This window comes from Bombus pyrosoma, linkage group LG8 (genome assembly GCF_014825855.1).
Source record: "Bombus pyrosoma isolate SC7728 linkage group LG8, ASM1482585v1, whole genome shotgun sequence".
Lineage (NCBI taxonomy): Eukaryota > Metazoa > Arthropoda > Insecta > Hymenoptera > Apidae > Bombus > Bombus pyrosoma.
Genome location: NC_057777.1, coordinates 8,386,623 through 8,406,413, shown reverse-complemented (window position 1 = coordinate 8,406,413; position 19,791 = coordinate 8,386,623). Strand labels below are relative to the sequence as shown.

At 34.3% G+C, this 19,791-nt stretch overlaps 1 protein-coding gene across 2 annotated transcripts in view; it reads left to right on the top strand.

Moving 5' to 3' along the window:
- The window catches only part of LOC122570008 (protein slit), a 624,369-nt gene extending 609,401 nt beyond the window's left edge, over nucleotides 1-14,968 (top strand). For both annotated transcript variants that reach the window (XM_043731792.1, XM_043731791.1), the window contains 10 exons: nucleotides 587-658; nucleotides 742-905; nucleotides 2,194-2,413; nucleotides 4,188-4,497; nucleotides 4,860-5,073; nucleotides 5,907-6,368; nucleotides 6,619-6,819; nucleotides 7,256-7,405; nucleotides 7,819-7,958; nucleotides 9,017-14,968. In XM_043731792.1, the coding sequence (XP_043587727.1) occupies nucleotides 587-658; nucleotides 742-905; nucleotides 2,194-2,413; nucleotides 4,188-4,497; nucleotides 4,860-5,073; nucleotides 5,907-6,368; nucleotides 6,619-6,819; nucleotides 7,256-7,405; nucleotides 7,819-7,958; nucleotides 9,017-9,103 (2,020 nt within the window). In that variant the 3' untranslated portion in view covers nucleotides 9,104-14,968. The remainder of the gene's footprint in view (nucleotides 1-586; nucleotides 659-741; nucleotides 906-2,193; nucleotides 2,414-4,187; nucleotides 4,498-4,859; nucleotides 5,074-5,906; nucleotides 6,369-6,618; nucleotides 6,820-7,255; nucleotides 7,406-7,818; nucleotides 7,959-9,016) is intronic.
- Nucleotides 14,969-19,791: the final 4,823 nt, after the last annotated feature.

Genomic DNA, 19,791 nt, shown 5'->3' with positions numbered 1-19,791 from the left:
ATGAAGCAAATTCTAATCCTGTTTCATCTATAAAAATCTTAATCCTATATCAAGATTACATTAGTACCTTTTGTACTGCGTCATTGTCACAGTGTCCTATTGTTACAGTATAATATTATGTTCTACCATGATGATACACGAATACAAAATTAATTTTCCTATAATACCACGTTCTGATTAATCAAAGATTTTGCATCATCTGTAGCAAATTCCCTTACGGTCTTCAAATACAATACCCCTTTATTGCATCGAAACTATAATGCGATCCATAGCATGATAAGCAGACTACGGATTTTTATGCGTTTGCACAAATTAACACTTGTTATAATACTTAAGAAAGTAAACAAATTCTCTAGCTAAATTCCATTTTTTCATTCATTTTCCTAACAATATGATTTTGCATGAATATCAGCAGTCTAACGATAAGACAACGCGCAGAAACCGTTCCGATAGGAAGTTAACGTCACTTTATTAATTGTTCTTGAATCTACTCGTAAAATCAGCTTAATATGCATGGAACATAGACTAGAACACCATAACGTAGACTACTTCAATAATGATCGTTTAAAACCCCGATTTACACTAGGTCTCTACACGGTAACGACATATCGGTGATCCCTGAGGGCGCGTTCGAGGATCTTCAATCTATAACACACCTGTGAGTACCCTCTCTCTTGCGTTGCCCAAGCTAACGCACTGGTTTCTCTAGTGTCGATAATTCACCAACTGGTGTGTTTATAGCGCTCTGGGGTCCAACCCGCTCTACTGCGACTGCAGCATGCGATGGTTGGCCGAATGGGTGAAGAAGGATTACGTGGAGGCCGGTATCGCGAGATGCATGGAGCCACCAGCGATGAGGGACAAGCTGTTGCTTACGACACCTGCGACCGCATTCCAATGCAAAAGTATGTATTTCCTCGACAGTTATCGCGATCGTGGCGAAAGCGGCCAGCTGTTGGTGATCAGGTTTATCCAGTAATTGAATTTGATGGATTTTACGCTGACTTCGCAGGAATGTCTTTTGAATATGAATTCTAAACGCTGTTACTCTGTACATGGAGTGTCTGATAAATGATTTTGAAAGTTCAACAGTTGGATAAAATCGATACAGGTCGAAATAAGATAAAAATGAAGATTACAGAAATTGTGATTGAGGCTCCGTTCGTTGATTATGAATACTTAAAAAATTATTGAAATACCATCGAGCCGCAACAAACTTTCCTACACGAACGAATGCAAAGCAGTGTAAGAGGATGTATTGGGTTGGCAACTAAGTGATTGCGGATTTTGTTATTAGGTGGTAATGACAAAATCCGCAATCATTTAGTTTCCAATCCAATATTATGAAGTATTGATCCTCGAATCCAGGAAATATTAATAGTACAGTGATACTACTAAGTATCTAAAACGGTATATAAGAATACATTTTATTTATTATTGCTATAATAATAAAATAGCATTTAGTTATTAGCAACAAATAGTTATGTATTTTTACGAGAAAATTGTAAATTTCAAAACGATTTCATTCAACGTTCTTAAAACCTTACTGCTAAAAATTGAGAAATTGAAACGGTAAATGGCGTAAATAGCAACAGTATGAGAAACGTTTTTTTAATGGAAAGAATAATGTAAATTCTATACAGAATATAATATGGTGAAAAAAGTTAGAAACGTTAGAACTATTTATTCTATTTGGAACTATCTGTATTAACTTTCCGGACAAAGCTTTTTAGCTTCTTTGGGAAAATAAAACAAGTGATCACACATAAACACGAATTAGATCATTGTTGAAAAAAGAGGAATAAGTATAATCTATAAATAAATTTAACCATTTCAATGCACTTTCTACCGTTCACTTTACCTCAAAATATGTAAAGATAATAAGCACAGTAAGTGCATAGTATTCGAGTTATAAATAATATAAAACAAGAATGCGTTCTTTTTCTTTCTATTAAAAAATCTTCGTTTCTGACACTTGTGCTCCTCGTTTATCAATTTCAGCTCCTCAGTTTCCAAATTATTCTGATCAGCTGGCCACTATCGTTCAACGATCGACAAAATGTTCCGCACGTGCAGATGTTTTTGATTTCTCACTGACCCGTGACGCAGTCTGTTTAGTTCATGGTTTTTTGGCCCGTTGTCACAATGGGGTACTAAAATTGCTCATTAATCGTAGACCTTTCTTCCGCGCAGCCAACCAACAGCCAGCCGAAGTCCTGGCCAAGTGCGACTTGTGCTACACCTCGCCATGCCAGAACGGAGGATTTTGCGAGGCGCTCCCGGACCGGAAGTTCCGTTGCAAATGCGCGCCAGGATATCATGGGGACCGGTGTGAACATAAAATTGACGCGTGCTATGGAAATCCTTGCCGGAACGCCGGAACTTGTAAAGTATTGGAAGAAGGAAGATTCAGGTATCAAACGTCTTGACTAACCTAATGTAGAGAATTTCTTGGCAAGCTCGTTCGGGTCTGATTTCTATTTGCTCGTTCAGTGGTGCCCGTAGAGACAATGTCTGCAAGGAATTGTAATCCAACAATGACGATTTCCATTTCCCTTTATCATTTTTTAAAATGATCTTTTGTCGATTCACTAATATATGATAGGATGGAATGTATTGAAATGAATATATTTTCGACGAAAGTTGCATTTATTTCACGTAGAAAAATAATTCAGTGCTCTATGTGCTCGTCAGCACGTATCAAAATGTATATTTATTTTAAAAAATTGAAATATCGTTTTTATTTTACTATCTGAAATAATGTTTACTAATATTGGAATAAATTAATCTCTAAAAAAAATTGTTGATATTTTCCATACGTAATACCTGTCATGGTTCTGTCATTGAAATTTCAGTATTAAACAGATACTTTATTATATTTATAACTATTTTTTATTCATATCAGAATTCTATATAGTATCGTATTATTTAAAAAATTAATTTATATAATATCTCAAGTATGTATTTAAAAAATTTTAATAATTATAGACATATTAACGATCTCGAAGATATCTCAATTTGAAATAATAAAATAAATTGGAAAAATAAAAGCACAGAATTGTTCATACGTCTAATATTTCATATAATTTTTGATGTTGAGATTTCCAGTTGGACTAGAATTCTACTGCAAACACAAAATCACGAGATCGAACGTGTGCATTTGCTGTAGCTCTGCCGATTTCTTTTGAATCTTCTACTGATACGGAAGGCAGTAGTGTTGGTCAAAAATTGAGTAGACGTGCACGAAACGTACCGATGTATTTGGCAAAACAGTAGCTTTGAGCATCTACTGTGTAGAGTATTGCATTGATCATGTCAAAAGTTGAAATTGGTATCGTTAAATAGAAACCTATAATTTGGCAAAAGTATATTTCACTATCTAGTAGTTTAAGTCAATGATTTATGAATCCATCTGCCGGATTCAATATTTCCTTTTTCCGTTTTTTACAATTTTTTTTTTTTTTTTTTAATTTATGAACATGCGATGGAAGACTTAATATTGCTCCGGTGATGTATTTTCTGAAAAAAATACACAGGCAAGTGTATTTGCATTGTAAAAGCGTTGTTTAACGTATAAGTAGAGTATGAAATGTAGTTTCAGTAGCAGTAAATTGCACGTACAAAACGCGTACACTGTTGTATGAATAAATAAAACGGGACCTCTGCACGTGAGCCCCGAAGAGTAGAAGGTACACGTAACAATCTATCGACGAAGTGATTATGATTCAGTGGTTCTTTCTTCGAAAGCAATCATCGAGCTCGAATCTTGTTTTCGCTGAAAAATATCATGGTAAAATATCTTAAGAAAAAATTACTATCACAAATTACTAATCACCGAGAATTACCATCGAAGCAATTGTGCCAATCGCAATTTTTATTAAGTCCATATATCAGGACAAAATTGCTGATACAAGTCTGAATATTAAGTATACTAGATGGATTAGACTCGTAAAATTTTACTAAATTTATTTAATTTTATTGATACACTATATTTTTAGTTCGGTAATAAACAAAGAAACCTCCAAAATTAAGAAATTGTAAATTAACCGAACTCCGAAAGATCGATCAAATGTTAAGAAAATTATTCGTCGATAAATTAGTTACGTGTGCTAAGGTCGATTGGCGGATATACCGCGATCGAAGGTCATGGTCAATGTCTCGATTGACGATCAGTCGGTGTGTGACAGTTGCGACTGCGCCCCCGGGTACAAGGGACTTCGATGCGAGAACAACGTCGACGACTGCGAGAACAACAAGTGCGCGAATAACGCAACCTGCGTCGACCTCGTACAGGCCTACAGATGCGACTGCACCCCAGGATTCATGGGCGAGTATTGCGAGGAGAAGATACCCTTTTGCACAAAAGGGCACGACCCCTGCGAGAACGGGGGTCGCTGCGTCGACCACGGGACCCACTATAGCTGCGAATGCCCAATCGGGTTCATCGGCCTCAATTGTTCCACCAACCTGGATGACTGCGTTGATCATATGTGCCAGGTACCTATTTTTTATCCTTTTTTTTTCTCATCCGACTCTTGCACCATTTTCCACCCATACATGACTTTTTCTATGACTGAAACGCTTCTTCTTAATTCTAATCTTTGAAATCTAGATGATGGCTTCTATTTTTTCTATTTCTGAAGAAATCATTATTAATATTAGAATTATTGACGCGAGAATAAATGGAAAATTTAACTTAATTTAGTGTTAACTAAACTCGAGAAAATGAACTTGCATTATGATTTTTAAATTACAAATTGTATTTGAGACGAAAGATGTAGAAATTTCTTATTTTGAACTACACGAACCGTAATAAAATACATTGTATTTTATGCGACAAATATTCTTGTATTTTTCAGAACGGTGCTACTTGCATCGACGGCATAAACAATTACGAATGTAAGTGCGCGGCGGAATATACAGGCAGATATTGCGAGGCAGCACCCTCGACAGCCATGCTCTATCCACAAACTAGTCCATGTGCGCACCATGACTGTCAGCACGGTGCATGCTTCCAACCTGCTCCTGCTTCCGCCGCGGACTATCTTTGCCAGTGCCACCCCGGCTACACCGGTAAGTGACTTCTTTCATAATTTTACACTAAATAAACACCACTATATTTCTATTTTACGTTCTACCATCAAATGTAAAGATAAATTTCCTCATCCCCTAAAATTCCGCTAGAATGCAATCATATTATATTAGTCATAAAATAAACAAAACATAACATTTGAAATAGAAATATATTAAATTTAACTAAATTCTCGATGTATTCAAATAGGAAATGATCTAGCTAAATAAAAATGTTCAAAAAATATTAAATATAGCATTTACGTGAAAAATCCAATAACGCGTTGTTATAAAAATACATCGATGCTCACCGAAAACCGTATGATTAGATAAATATTTTTCAAAAAGCGGAGTGAAATATTAAAATAACATGCGAAGAAAGAGTTCCACGCGAAATACCATCGATTTTTGTGAAAAACCGTATGACTAAATAATATAATAAAAATTCTCCAAATAGTGGAATATAATATAACAATAATAGCATCGAAATATAAATAATGGAATGCAATGTTAAAATATTGTTCGTAAAAAAGATTCGGTAATGGTATACAAAAATATCATCGGCCTTTTACACAAAAGTACCATTTAAACTAATAAAAAAGTCTGATATGTTTAATTGAAAGTTTTTCAAACAGCAGACTGCGATATTGAAACGATACTGTTATAATTATACCATACAAATGTCCACTATTGTTTGAAACAATGGACTGCGATATTAAAATCCAACTGTTATATACTACACATTACATAAAATTGACGCATTATGCAATGTGAAAAATAATCGATTCGTCAAACAATTTGATTAAAAGTTATCTTATGGAAAATCCTAATTGCAGGAAAACGATGCGAGTACCTGACGAGTTTGAGCTTCGTGGACAACAGCTCGCTGGTCGAGCTGGAGCCGCTACGCATGAGGCCCGAAGCGAACGTGACCATCGTCTTCACGACCACGCAGGAAAACGGGGTTCTCCTCTACGACGGCCAAAACGGTGATCACATCGCCGTCGAATTGTTTAATGGCCGTGTCAGAGTCTCATACGACGTGGGTAACTACCCAACCTCGACGATGTACAGCTACGAAATGATCGCCGATGGTAAACCTCACGTGGCTGAGCTTCTTGCGATCAAGAAGAACTTCACGATGAGGGTCGACCGTGGCCCTGCTAGAAGCATTATTAACGAGGGTCCCAAGGAGTACCTGAAACTCATCACGCCTATGTACGTTGGCGGCGTCGCCCCGGAAGTCGCCAACATCGCGTTTACAGAGTTTCATCTGAGGAACATCACTAGCTTCCAAGGTAACCCTCGAGTTGAAAACTGATCAGATGATCAAGTGAAATATATGGATGTGTTTTTAGAGTGATTTTACTTGACACGTTGTACAGAATTTTTTGTTTACGATATTTATATATATATATATTTTATTAAGATATTTGCCTTATGTTTGAAATTTAAATTAAATATATTAACTTATATTTAAAATATCAGGCTATTAGAATCGAGCAAGAAAATTTTCATCCCAACAATTCTCTTTCTTCTGATTATCAGGCTGCATCACCGAGATGTGGATCAATCACAAATTGGTAGATTTTAGCAACGCGGCAAAGATGCACCGCGTAACTCCCGGATGCATGTCGAACGAGGAAGAAGCTGACGAGGCGCGAGACGTCATGGAAGCGGAAGGAATTATGGGCGGCAGCAGCAACGAGGAATCGATGCCACAAGAGAATATGGCTCACGAACACTCCGGTATAGTTCAACGACTTTAAGCCTTATTGATCAATTTAATATTCTATAGTATATACAAATATTTTATATTCTGTTACATTAAATATTTAATATTAATATCATAATACACGTAAAATTAATCCTACGCAAGCAAACGTGTATTTTCATAGTCTACAGGTAAATTGGATCGTCTACATCTATGTCTAATTGTTTTACTGTTCCAAGGTTTAAAAAATTTTTTCTTGCAATTCAAGTTAAAATTCTTTTTAAAGAAATTGAAAGATAAAATTTCACTCAAGTTATCGAAGGACCAATTTGCCTACGGAAAGTTCATATTAATATTACTGATATTAAATTATTAATTAACATTAGATGTGATATAAATCTAATACTATACATTATACGTAACATTAATATTTGAAGGATAGCGGACTAATTAACACATTTCTTATTGCAGACATCGTTATGACAGGACCCGGCGCGATAATTTCCGATCCCTGTGCGACACACGAGTGCAGAAAAGGTTCGCAGTGCGTGCCATCGCCAATGGGAAACGGATATACGTGCCGGTGTCAAACTGGGTGGCAAGGACGGTATTGCGAGAAAGGTATAAAAATTTATAGTATGCTCCATGGATTTCATCCATTATTAATATTTTTTATATTAATATTCACTTAAATACACATATATTAAAATACAAATATTTACAATAAAATAAATGATGGAATATTAATATGTTTTATTGAAGTTTTATATTTATAAATTACTTGGTATAAAATAAGCCATATACGTTGCACTGATTTTGAAAAATTGTTTAAAATATTCATTTTAAAAAATTTGAAAATTATTAAAATGATTGTGCAAGTGTCTCAGCAAAAAATACATGACGACATTTTTTAAAATGAAGTAATAACTGCAAATTTTTGGCAAATTTCTATCGTATACTTTGTTAAAATAAGCATCATGGAAATGAAAGGAAAAGATTAAAAAGATTTGGTAAATGGGGTGCATCTGTTGCAGCACCGACGTGTCGCAAAGAGCACACCAGAGAGTATTACAGCGAGAACGGATGTCGGAGTCGACGACCAGTGAAACTTGCCAAGTGTTGGGGTAGTTGTGGCAACTCATGCTGCCTCCCACGGAAGACGAAACGGCGTAAGGTACGATTTAATTACGCGAAGTACTTGCTGCTTCAATATTTACCCTCTTATCAGTAGTATAAACCTTGCCATAGTCAGGCATACACAGAGTGTTAGACGAAAACGGACAGAGACAAGTAACGCAAATTTTTATATACACGAACAATAGCTTGGTTTCGGCCACATTTTCAGGAAAAATTAAATGTTATTTTCATATTTATTTAAACCAATTCTTTTAAATATTATAATATTTATCCAGGTATGCTTGTAAATATTTTTCTAGACATTATTGTTGAAACATAATTGCAGGAAAAATTTATTTTATTATGTTTCTAACAATATTTAATCTTATTCTTCTATCTATACCGTTACAAATGTACAGTAATAAAAAAAAAAATGTTAGTATATACAATTTAGAAGCCGAATAGACAAAATTGCGTTATTTTAATAAGCATTGTATAAGAAAATTATAACATTGATATATTAATTGAGAAAAAGTGATTGAGAAATAAATAACATGTAATACGATTAAAATACCATTATTTGACTTTGTAGAGTGTAAACCGTATGCTACCATATCAAGTTTCATCAACGTTGCAATTAGCTTCCTCAAGAGAGATACAGATATGATACATGTCATTTATAAATGAAACACTGATTGTGATAATAAAATAGAATATAATGATAATAAAATAGCTATGTAACTGATATAAATGAGTCACGGATGACACATTTATTTGTGTGTCGCTGCGATATAATTCCTACTGGATATGATTTTCACTTCAAAGGCTCGAATAATAATAATTGTATAAACTTACAGTATGAAAGCATTAGAATATCAGACGATTATTAAAATCGGGACATCTATGGCACATTTATAGAGGTCATATTTCTTCCAAATATTGTGGAATAATTGAAATATTTGAGATATTTAGAATATCTGAAAAAAAATATGTCTTCGAAACTTTGATTTTACTAATTATTCCATAATTATTTCCAAACTTTATCTCTGTTATTCTCAAACCTATTGCAACCTAAATTTCATTAAAAATTAACAACGAAACGTTGACTAACCGTAGGTTCGATTGATCTGCGTCGACGGTATGCGGTACACGAAGGACGTCGATCTAGTGCGCAAATGTACGTGCACCCGGAAATGTTACTAGCCAGGACCGAGGGACGTCGAGCGCCACAGGTGTTCCATAAATACGCGTCGAGACGTATCGAGACCGAGAGGAAACCCCCGAGAACCGAGACAGTGTCCCAATTCGAACTTTCTACGTTCACGAGCGATATGGCGAGAGTCGATCGCCGATATGCGGATAAAAACCTTGCTCGACGCATCCTCGTCGAACGCGTGACGAAAGCATTGGGGCCGACGGCATTGCCAGGCCGAACAATATTTAAAACAAGTATCGAAGATAAAAAGAAAAGAAAAAGATGGACACACACTCGCAAAAATACAGCACACAGCCGGCTCAGTGTGATATATATTCGAACGTGGAGGAAAGAATTATATTGTGCGTGCGTGCGGATCATGGACATATTCGAAGGATATTCGGGGAGAGAACAGTAACGACGCATACAGCGCTAGGTATTATATTAACCGACGTATGTTCAACAATTTTTGGAGTGGAAAGTGGAAATTTTGGTGCGAGAACACGGACCGCAGACGACACACGCGTGTTCGCGCATATTCGCAGAAACCACGCGCATGAATCGTTCGCTCAGTGTGAAATAGATCTAATGGATATGAACGGTTAGTGGTGAGTTGGTGGTGGTGGATTATGTTACGATCGAATGTAAAAAAATTCACGCTTAACGTTGACCGATCTCTCAGAGATTTCTCCTCGTTCGACGCGTTTCGATCACGAGCGACGTCAAACGGGAGGCAATCCTTTTAGCTCGAAAGAAAAATACGAGAACACGGTGGACGTAACAATTTTTCGAATAATCGTTCTAGAGAATGTTGTTAACCAAATTCACGAAAACCTTCGTTGTATGTTCAGTGTGGCAAGCTTCGGTTTTTCGATGTGAACAAGAATTTAGTCTGAGAGGTCGAGATTTATCGCTGAAGAAACGTTTCCGCCAGAAACGGTGGAGATTGTGAACGCTTACGCTAGCGTTGCTGAGCTTTCTGCAACTATTTTCCGAAACCTGACCATTTGTAACTGTAACTTAAGCGCAACTCAATCGAAAAAAAGAGAAACGAACGCAAGCAAGATGTTAACAAATGTGTAAAAGACAGCCGCGTAAGTATTAAAGATGTATAGGAAGTTTACGTGTTTCTCTGAAAAAAAAATATTCAATTTTCCCAGTTAATCGTGGAACTTGATGGATTGTTAGGTCTATTGTCCTCTGAGTAAACGTTTATATAAAACAAGTTCTCGAACAGGTAGTTATGTTTACACCGGTTAAAAACGATCGATATCTGGCAGATGATTCTCGAATAATACACACACATGCACATACACAAACACACACTGAAAGATTAATTGTAATTGGATCGACAAACATTTCCATTTCGACTCGTTTCGTTTTGTTATCGCGTATTTTAATCCTGTATCGTTTAAGCTATATTTACTTTTTATGAAGATTTAACCTCTCGGTATTTAGTAGTGGGATAATTTAACGCAGCGGAGTAAAGTATATATTTAAAAAGACGTGCCGCGTGTTTCTTGCCTTTTTCGAACGTTTCGTTGCAATATTGGCGATTCTCTATGGTAAAATTACTATTTGACACGATTATAACGTTGGTTTATTCGAAAAGTGAGCCAACTATCAAACAACGATCAAATTTTGTTAAATAAATTAGGCTTAAGGGTTTTGAAGTTCTCTAGTAAAAAAAGATTGAAATAGCGTTATTTTGAATGGCGATATTGCTTCTATTAGATAATTTAATGCAATAATTTTATTTTCTAATTGTTTCCTAATAAATAATCGATATCTCTTCTAGTTAATCTTTACAGATATCTAAAAATTCTCAAGTTTTCAATTCTTTTATCAAATCAACGAATATATTTTTCTATTTTAAAAAAAAGCAACCTTAAATAATTAAATAGAGCTAAGGCGATTTCCTTTCGCAATATAATGTTCAATAAAAGGCAAGAAATCACCAGAGGTAAACCAAGGTCTCTGAAAAAGGACCAAAAGCGACACCTAGAGCCTCGAATATTTCATTCCACGGCCTAAGGTACTGTCTTCGAGGTTCGATCGCGCGAATTGCATCTTTGGGTAGTCGCGTTGAAGAAGAACAGGTCGACGAAATTCGACGACCTCGTGTAGAAAGACGAATTGTAATGGTGAAGAATAAAATGAGCGTAGCTAACGCGAGTTTGGGGTCAGAGGATCGCGTAATTATTTTTATATGAGCGCATTATTTAAATGATCGAGCGTCAACGATGAGTTTTCTGATTGTTTTCATCGGGGGAGGCGTGATTCGTTCGGAAACTACTTAAGTCCCTTTTAATGTTTCGCGTACCTATTTAAAGAAATCGTGTACCTACTCTGCGGATAACTGCCTTGCATCTTCCACTGCCAGTATTTAAGTCGTATATTTATATCCGTCGTTACGAACGACCCAAATCGCTTGCTGGATCTATTGTCATCGATCGATTGTTCTTCTCACACTTTCAAACACCACTCTTGTAGAACCCGATTTGTTCGAAGCAAACGAACTTTCTACAGTGCACAATCGAGCCCTTTGCACTTTGAACTTCGCAGGAAGATGACCTCGTTTGATTTGAATATTTGATTCATCCTATCTTTTAACCATTTAATTCTTCTCCCTCTTACTATTTCTATTAAAATCCGTCGTATCTAAGAGGAATTAGTACATTTTCTTTTTATCATTTTAACATCAAAGAAGTTATGTTCATTTTTTACAATTTGGAATACAGAGAGCAAAAGAACCTACTACAAAAACACGATTGTCCCTTTTGTATTTTGATCTTCATAAGGAGATGATTTTGTTTGATTAGAATATTTAATCAGCTGAATTTGTAAAATATCTGATTCTTTTTCTTTTTATCGTTTTTATATAAAAAAAAAAGAATGAGTAGGCTAGGTTCATTTTCTTCGAAGGTAATTTAAAGCACAAAGGGTAAAGGAATTCTCTATAGAGTACGATCGAGCCCTTTGTACTTTTACTTCTACGAGCTTAGATCAGCTTATTTGATTCAAATTTTTGACCCATTGAATCTTTCAAGAATTTGATTTCTCTTTCATTTCTTATTTTTGTTAAGAAAGGCGAGAGAAAGATTTAGGTTCATCTTCTTGGAAGACAATTTAAAACACAAAGGGTTAATTCAGTCGACAAAATACTCAGCAGTACGTGCACGGTGTTCAGCGTTTTCCAACCCTTTCGGTACGAGCGATACTTTTACTTTAGAGAACGAAATCGATGCCTGAACGAAAACGAGTCGAATGCCCGCTGCGATTCTCCGATCTAGACGTTGGATAATTCACCAATTTTCTTTAGATTTTTTTATATTGAACGATTTTGTAATCTTTGTACGTTAAGGATTAATTAAGTTAATATATTACTTGTATTCGAAGTTACACGAGTTATTCGTGTAATTTTCTACGTTTATATAATATGAATTTTTGTAGAAAGTGTAAAATGAGCGAATATTTATGAAATAAATATTTATCGAGAAGGTTCGAATTATCGATTACAATTGAAAGTCGTACCGAAAGGGGACCAACGAGAAAAAAGAAATCAATCTTTCTTATTATATTTAGATTAGATCGTATTATAGTCATTCGTATAATTTTTAAGCACGACGAATTAATATCTTTATTTCATGTTATCGTCACTTCTACTAATATCTTCGATTACTTCTTAATCGCGTTCGGTTCGTATAGAATTCTTTAAGATCGAATTATTTTACTATTTGTCCATTCGTTTCTTTCAAATGAGGGTATCGGAAAAAAAAAAGTGGAGGAAGAAGCAAAAACGAGACGAAGCTTATATCGTAGCGATCACGTCGAATGTGTTACTTATCGTTATTGATTTTCTTTTTCTCTTTGTATGCAGTAGAAGGAAAAAGGTAATAGGTGTACCATAGCGACATATTTTACGAGTTCATAGTATTAGTAGTAACATAAGTTGCCTATCGCGTTGCGTTTGGAAAATTGTTTCTTTGAAATTGCTGAAAATTTAGTTTCACAGCCACAGGTCACTGGAAATTGTTGTTGTTGTTAACACGTTGTTCGTTAATCCAGAATTTTATACATTTCTTTAGGACATAACTTTCTTTTTTAAGTACAACTTTTCAACTTACAACACGCGTAAATTTCCATAATATATGGTTTTTAATCTCTTCCTAATTTCGATTATTAAATGGAATGTATTGATTCTTTTCATATTAAAACAAATAATAATAAAGCGATGGCGAGCAACGTGTCGAATTGAGTACTTGTAAATGAAATTGAGAACAGGATAAATAGATACGATCGAAAGCTTTCAGAATTTTGATGACTTTGATGATTTGAATCTTCCATACCGACGTAGAAGACTGGTCGTTAGCTCCATCTTCAGCGCAGAAGATGTGTTATGAATGAATAAGAGATAAAGTAGAACAAAATTGCTTTGATCAAAAAGATTGTATTAGCAAATTGAGTGAAAATTTGCACAAACAATGTTTTCCAGATATTTTAAATAATTGTTAAATTATAAAAGTTCTCAAGTGAGAAACATGGTCCTCGTAGACTTTCCATTAAAATGCTAACTTACTTTTCACTAATTAATTTTTAATTCAAAAATAATTTTCTATAAAGAGTTTCTTATTCAAAGAAGAGATATTTTAAGAGATATCTTTAACCATATACATGCTGGCAATTTTGTATTTGAAACATGAAAGTGAGAAAAATAAAATCAAGTTAAAGTTTATATCCAAAAATGATCAAATCAATAAAGAAAGTTTACATTCTTCGAAATTGTTCAAATTGCAAACTATAAGAGGCCTTCTTAGAAAATTTTTTATCACAGTGGAAAATATAAAGAGACTGTTCTATTATTTGCAAATTCTAATGAGTTACTGGGAAAAAACATAAATATATAAATTATTCCAAATATAAAACTCTATTTTATTTTTCAGTTGTAAGAACATAGAGATCGAGTTACAGAAACTCAGTAACTTTACTTCTAGTCGCGTATTTCCGTATTGTCCGTAATTATCAATTAGCATCGATATGCTGAAAGCTGGTCGATTCTTTAGAGCAAAAAGGAAAGGAAGAAAAATAGGATAGCAGAGGCCAGGCTGAGACAGAAACGAGTTTAGAACCAACATTGCCGGTTACACGAAGGAAGTTGCGAGGGCCGTAGTCATTAATCCCGCATTCGACCAAACATAACGTGCGAGTAATTCTCCTTGTAACGAGATTAACGTTCGCGCGGGACGTTTAACGAGAGGAAGAAAGAACGAAAAGAGAAGGGGAATCGATAGAAAGGTGTAAAGGGGGAGAATGGGAGAGAAAGATATAGGATTTTCTACGAAGCTTAACGTCTATAACTGGACAATAATTGAGATGAGGCGATCGAGGATTCGATTTAAAGAAAAAAAGTAAAAATAAAAATAAAAAAACGTACGGGTGGGGAGAGAGAGAGAGAGAGAGAGAGAGAGAAAGATGAAGAAGTGTTCGAGACTTGTGATTGCTCGAAATTCCTAACGAGTTATATTTGTACATTTACTTTACGAGAAACCTTAATATATTTCACTCGATCGGTGGATTATAGCGCATGCGACTGAAGTATACCAGTTTTAAGAGTCTTACGCTTAAAAGTATAGCAAATGCTTTTTCGTTCTCGGACCAGCCTACGAATGTATTATTCCTCGAATGGGAAAAGAACGACGAAGGCGCGCTCGACCGCGCGTCCATGTCCGAGGCAGCTCGTTTCGTTTATTCGGGAAAAAAGAATGGAAAACGTAAATAAAAAAAAAAGAAGCATTTGTTTCGTCGACTCAACTCACTACCTAAATAACTGTAAACTGCGTAATAAATATAATTATTATTGTTCCTTCTCGATATTCTTGTCTACTCGTTTTATTTTCCTTCATTCTCCTAAGTATGGAAAACCGCTGACAAAACTGTACACTTATGGTTCTAGATCTGTAACTTCGTATAGTTGTAAAGATAATAGAAACGTTCTGTTTCTCTGTATGTAATCATTTCTCTGTTTCTTAAAAACTACTTAACTTAAAGATTAGCAATTGCTCGGAAAGAAACGCCGAAGAGAAGAAAAAAACGACATGCCTAAACATAATTTATAGCTGTACGGTACATACGTTGCAGTTTAAAACGTAGATATCTATGTTTACGTAATGTAATAAATTCTCGAACTGCAGACACTACAAAATAGATACGTATATGCAAGATTTAATAAAATTTAAATATACGTACTATCGATTTATTAAAAGAGATATCGCTGACTCTCTATAATATCCGTAATTTGATTTTAAAATAAAATTCTTTATACTTAAAGACTTTCGATAATTCGATCTAATCGTACTTTAATTACTAAAGTGATCGTTCTTTCTTTCGATTCTGAGATATATTTGTTCCTTTGGTAGCACGGTTAATTGATAATAGTTTATAGTACTTTATATTTGAAGTAAAACAAGCTATCGTATTATCGTAATTAGTTTGATTGAGGCAATTTGTTGAAACGAGCTAGGATCCAATTCTTTCTTATCATTATATCTTATTCCGCAATTACGTAAATAGTAGTATGTGAGGTAATATGTCAGCCAGCTCGTGACCATGAATACATCGTTTTAATCGATTCATAAATTATGCTGTGCAAATCATTATACATTACGCATTAATCTTACATAAATATCTTAGCATCAAATGTCTCACTGTTTAACCAATGAGATTAATTGTATTTTTGGTATGCAGTTACTATGTAAAACATACGTAAGAAATAAAGGTTGTTACGATAGTGCGAAAACTTGCCAGAGGAATATTGTGTAATTAACCACGATATGAAAAATAAATTAACGTAATAAATAATATTCTCAAGTGAACTCACAAGATGTGAAAAAATCACTAACAATGTATCACATGACAAATACAATTAAAAAAGATCATGTTAGTAGAGTTATATATTAGTTATCGTTACATAATTTCAAATAAACATTATTATATTAAAAAAAAAAAACACTGTCAGCAAAAGATATAATAAGAGTGTATCGTATATATTGTTAGATAAAAACTTCTTTCTTTTTTTAATTGCAATTTCAAACTGTCCGTTTAAATAACGAAAGCTAATTCGAATAACGATCGCTGATTCCTTTTTATAGTCACGAACTTTAAATCGATTCTAGAAATTATGTACACTATCAACTTTCGGCTTAAATTCTAGTCATGAAAGGTATGTCAAATGTAGAGAATTAAAATTCAGAATTCGATATTAACGAACTAGATCGTTGCTTCGAATTGTATTATTTATCGTCGTCAATATAAATAGAAATAGAACAAAAGATCGCAAATGGACATTTTCGCTAAGTGGAATCAACGTCAACGACTCCATTACGCAATACACGATTGCTAGAAACAACGTTATCCATGTAATTAAACTCAATCTCGTTGCATCCCGTTATCCAATTCCCGATACGCGATATCGAGATTTTTCTCGTCGAACTTGTGTAAAATTTGAGCAAAATCGATCGCTATTTATTATTGAAAACCAGTTTTAATGATGCACATGATACATCCATAGAAAATGGAAACTATATTGAACAACTGTGGCCAAGAATAAAAGTCGTGAAACGAACCTATTGACAACGTGAAGACCAAGCAGGTAAAACGTGGTAAATCCATTGGTATCGATTTTTTATTTTGGTGATACTTGGCTAAATGGACGTATTTTAGTATCATAGTTGAAAATACGAACAATCTAATAGAACTAATAGAAGCCCAAAGATATAACTAGTCATCAGATTCGCTATATGACTATTGTATGACTGTAGTAAAACTGAATAAGTATCGGTATATTAATAGTATTGACAACACTATTTAAATTACATGGTAATGAAAAATGAAACGTTTGTTTTTCCTCTATAATGTTTGTGTGGAACTACGTTTTAAAATATGTAACATGTAAAACACATTCCTGGAACAAAAGTAACATTGAGCTTAGAAATCTTGCGAGATCGTAGAGGATCTGTAATGCTCCAAATTCTCACTTGTTCTGGAATTTCGAAGGACTAGAAACGATTAACGAAGCCCATTGTTTAAACTCAATTGCGATCTCATAGAAACTACGTTAAGTATTTCTTATAGTAAAATTCTTTAACACTTGAATACGACTGCTAAACTCATCCCTAAATGAATCTCATTTAGTTTCATTTAACTCTATCTTTTGTGTTGCTCATTTTTTTTATTACATGTGGTTTTAAATGTGTGCGGTTTTAATATTTTAATGTGGAATATATTTTTCAGAAAACGAGATGCGTGGATTAAAAGAATATGTATATTTCTATACGCTTTTAAATCAAAATAGTAAACAATTTTTAATTTGCTCTTGTTCTCTATTTCCCATAAAATGTAACTTTAAATTCAATCAAATTCAAGTCAACTCGAAAATCAAATTGTACCACCAGTGTCTTTGTCACGTTATTTTTGTTTACTCTACTTTCCATTTGTTTTATGTTTCGTTTTATTTTTAGTCGCAACGTCTCAAAAATTTCCTTACTAAGTGCAATTTGGCGACGTCGTGCAAATTTTTGCATATATCCCCCTCTCTCAATCCAACTTCTACTTTCTTATCTTTTGCTACAGTTTTAACGATCCTTGCTGTAGTTTCTACATGTAACACGCGAATCTTGCATAACTTCGTAGTTTCATTGTCATTTCTTCCAGCTTTTACTTAAATCGCCAAGCGACACATACATAATGCATATATTCGTTGTATGTGTCCTGCATAAAAAGTCAAACAAGGACGATCGCGCCATCACATATATTTTATTATTTACAAAGCATTCGTTAGAAATAGTATATCTTTCGATCATCTAACAGTAACATAACACGGTTTCATCGTCGCTAGACTGCGGATCTTTATACAAATTTACATATTTATAAACACATCTACGATTTCGTGAGCCACTGTAGATAGAAATTTGCTTTATCCTGCTAAATATATTATACCATGAATATTCAAAGGATAAATTTTCCATAAATGCATAAAAATTCACAGCCTAATCGTCACACGCTACAAGATGATTCTTTCGACATTTACCTATTTATCCTACATTTTCCTATCACGGTAGATATCACGTAAATTATCGAAGGAGAGAGATAGAAATTCCTTCGATACGAAGCTACTGCATAATTATTTATTACCGAGGCACGAGTAAACATGGTTAGAAAGGTACGCGTAACGTGTGACAGCCATCAAACACTGTTAATTTTGTTACGAATAGTTGTTAAGTAATTTCGACATCGTGAGCTAAATAACAGTTTCACGGTGTGCAGCTAAGTGATACACATTGTAACATGTAGGCCAAACATTTTAGCAATAATTACCGCGTAATGATCGCGCGTCGTTTATTAAACGATCGTTAAACGCGTTAAATTGACAAATTTAGGGATCAATAGTCGTCACTGAGTCATTAATGGCTGCCTATTATGTTTTAATTAAATGTGTCAACAAAATGAACTTGCAATGAACATAAATGAAAGAAAAAGATACGATTGTAACTTTGTTTGTTTCCAATTGTTGTTAAATGTTTTTCTATGAATATTGGAAAAGCAAGAAGTAAATATATAGTAAATTATACATAAAACAATAATTAAGAACTAGGATAAAACAAACATAAATAAAATTAAATGGAGGTTTCCATAGTCGAGATGATTCATGATTCAGCAAACGAGAACAAGTCTTACACGACTATTCAATCGAGTATCGTCAGAAGTGTAATAAATAAATCGGATAACAAGATAATAGACAAATTGACCCTATATGCATCTGACCTGTTATTAGCCGAGTATTAGAAGGTCGCGTTTCGTCCACGTCGGAAGGGTTATTGATCTCCATCGTACATACTAAGAATCATTTCTTAATTTTCAATTCGAGCTAATATACACAGATTCCAGTACCATTGTTCCATGAGAATCTGTTTCACTAACAAATATACTAATCTCATTTTTTCTGACTTTCTTTTTAATCATTTTTCGCCCATCGTTGATTCTTCCCTCTTCCTGTTGAGTCTTTTTCTTTCATCGTTTGGGATGCACATAATAAAAGATTAGTTTAGAATATTCTCTTAAGACTATTCTCCTTTTATCCATAATAAAAATTATAAAAAATTAAGTCTGGAATATTCCCTTTATCGTAACTTCAAATTCTGTTAACCATTGAGAAAAATTTCTATTGTACAATAAAATGAAATAGAACCGTATCATATGTAACCACATATTAAGCAGCTCTATATATTCATTTACTCTAACAATTCTTACGCTACAATAAATCTACGAAGTAACCAAAGCAAAATAATTTTTCTCTGAATTATTTTATTAATAAATGGATATGATTATTTATTTTATTTTTTATTTGAATAAGTATTTTTTGAAATAATCCCTCGAATAATCTCTGATTGTGTTATGCCAATCTTGTTAGAGATATTAATATCGGTAATATTAAAACCGTTTATATTTCGTATTCTCGGTGATCAACGATCAACAAACATTTCTGGTAGCCAATTGAAGAGAGTTTCACGAAGGAACTGACGAGTTAACTGGACACTTCCGAGACACCTTCTACAGAACTAGACCTCGTGATAGTACCCTCAATTGATACGCGGTTGGCTGCGTGGGTGGAGGAAAAGCCTGTAGTAGCACGGCGGCTTGG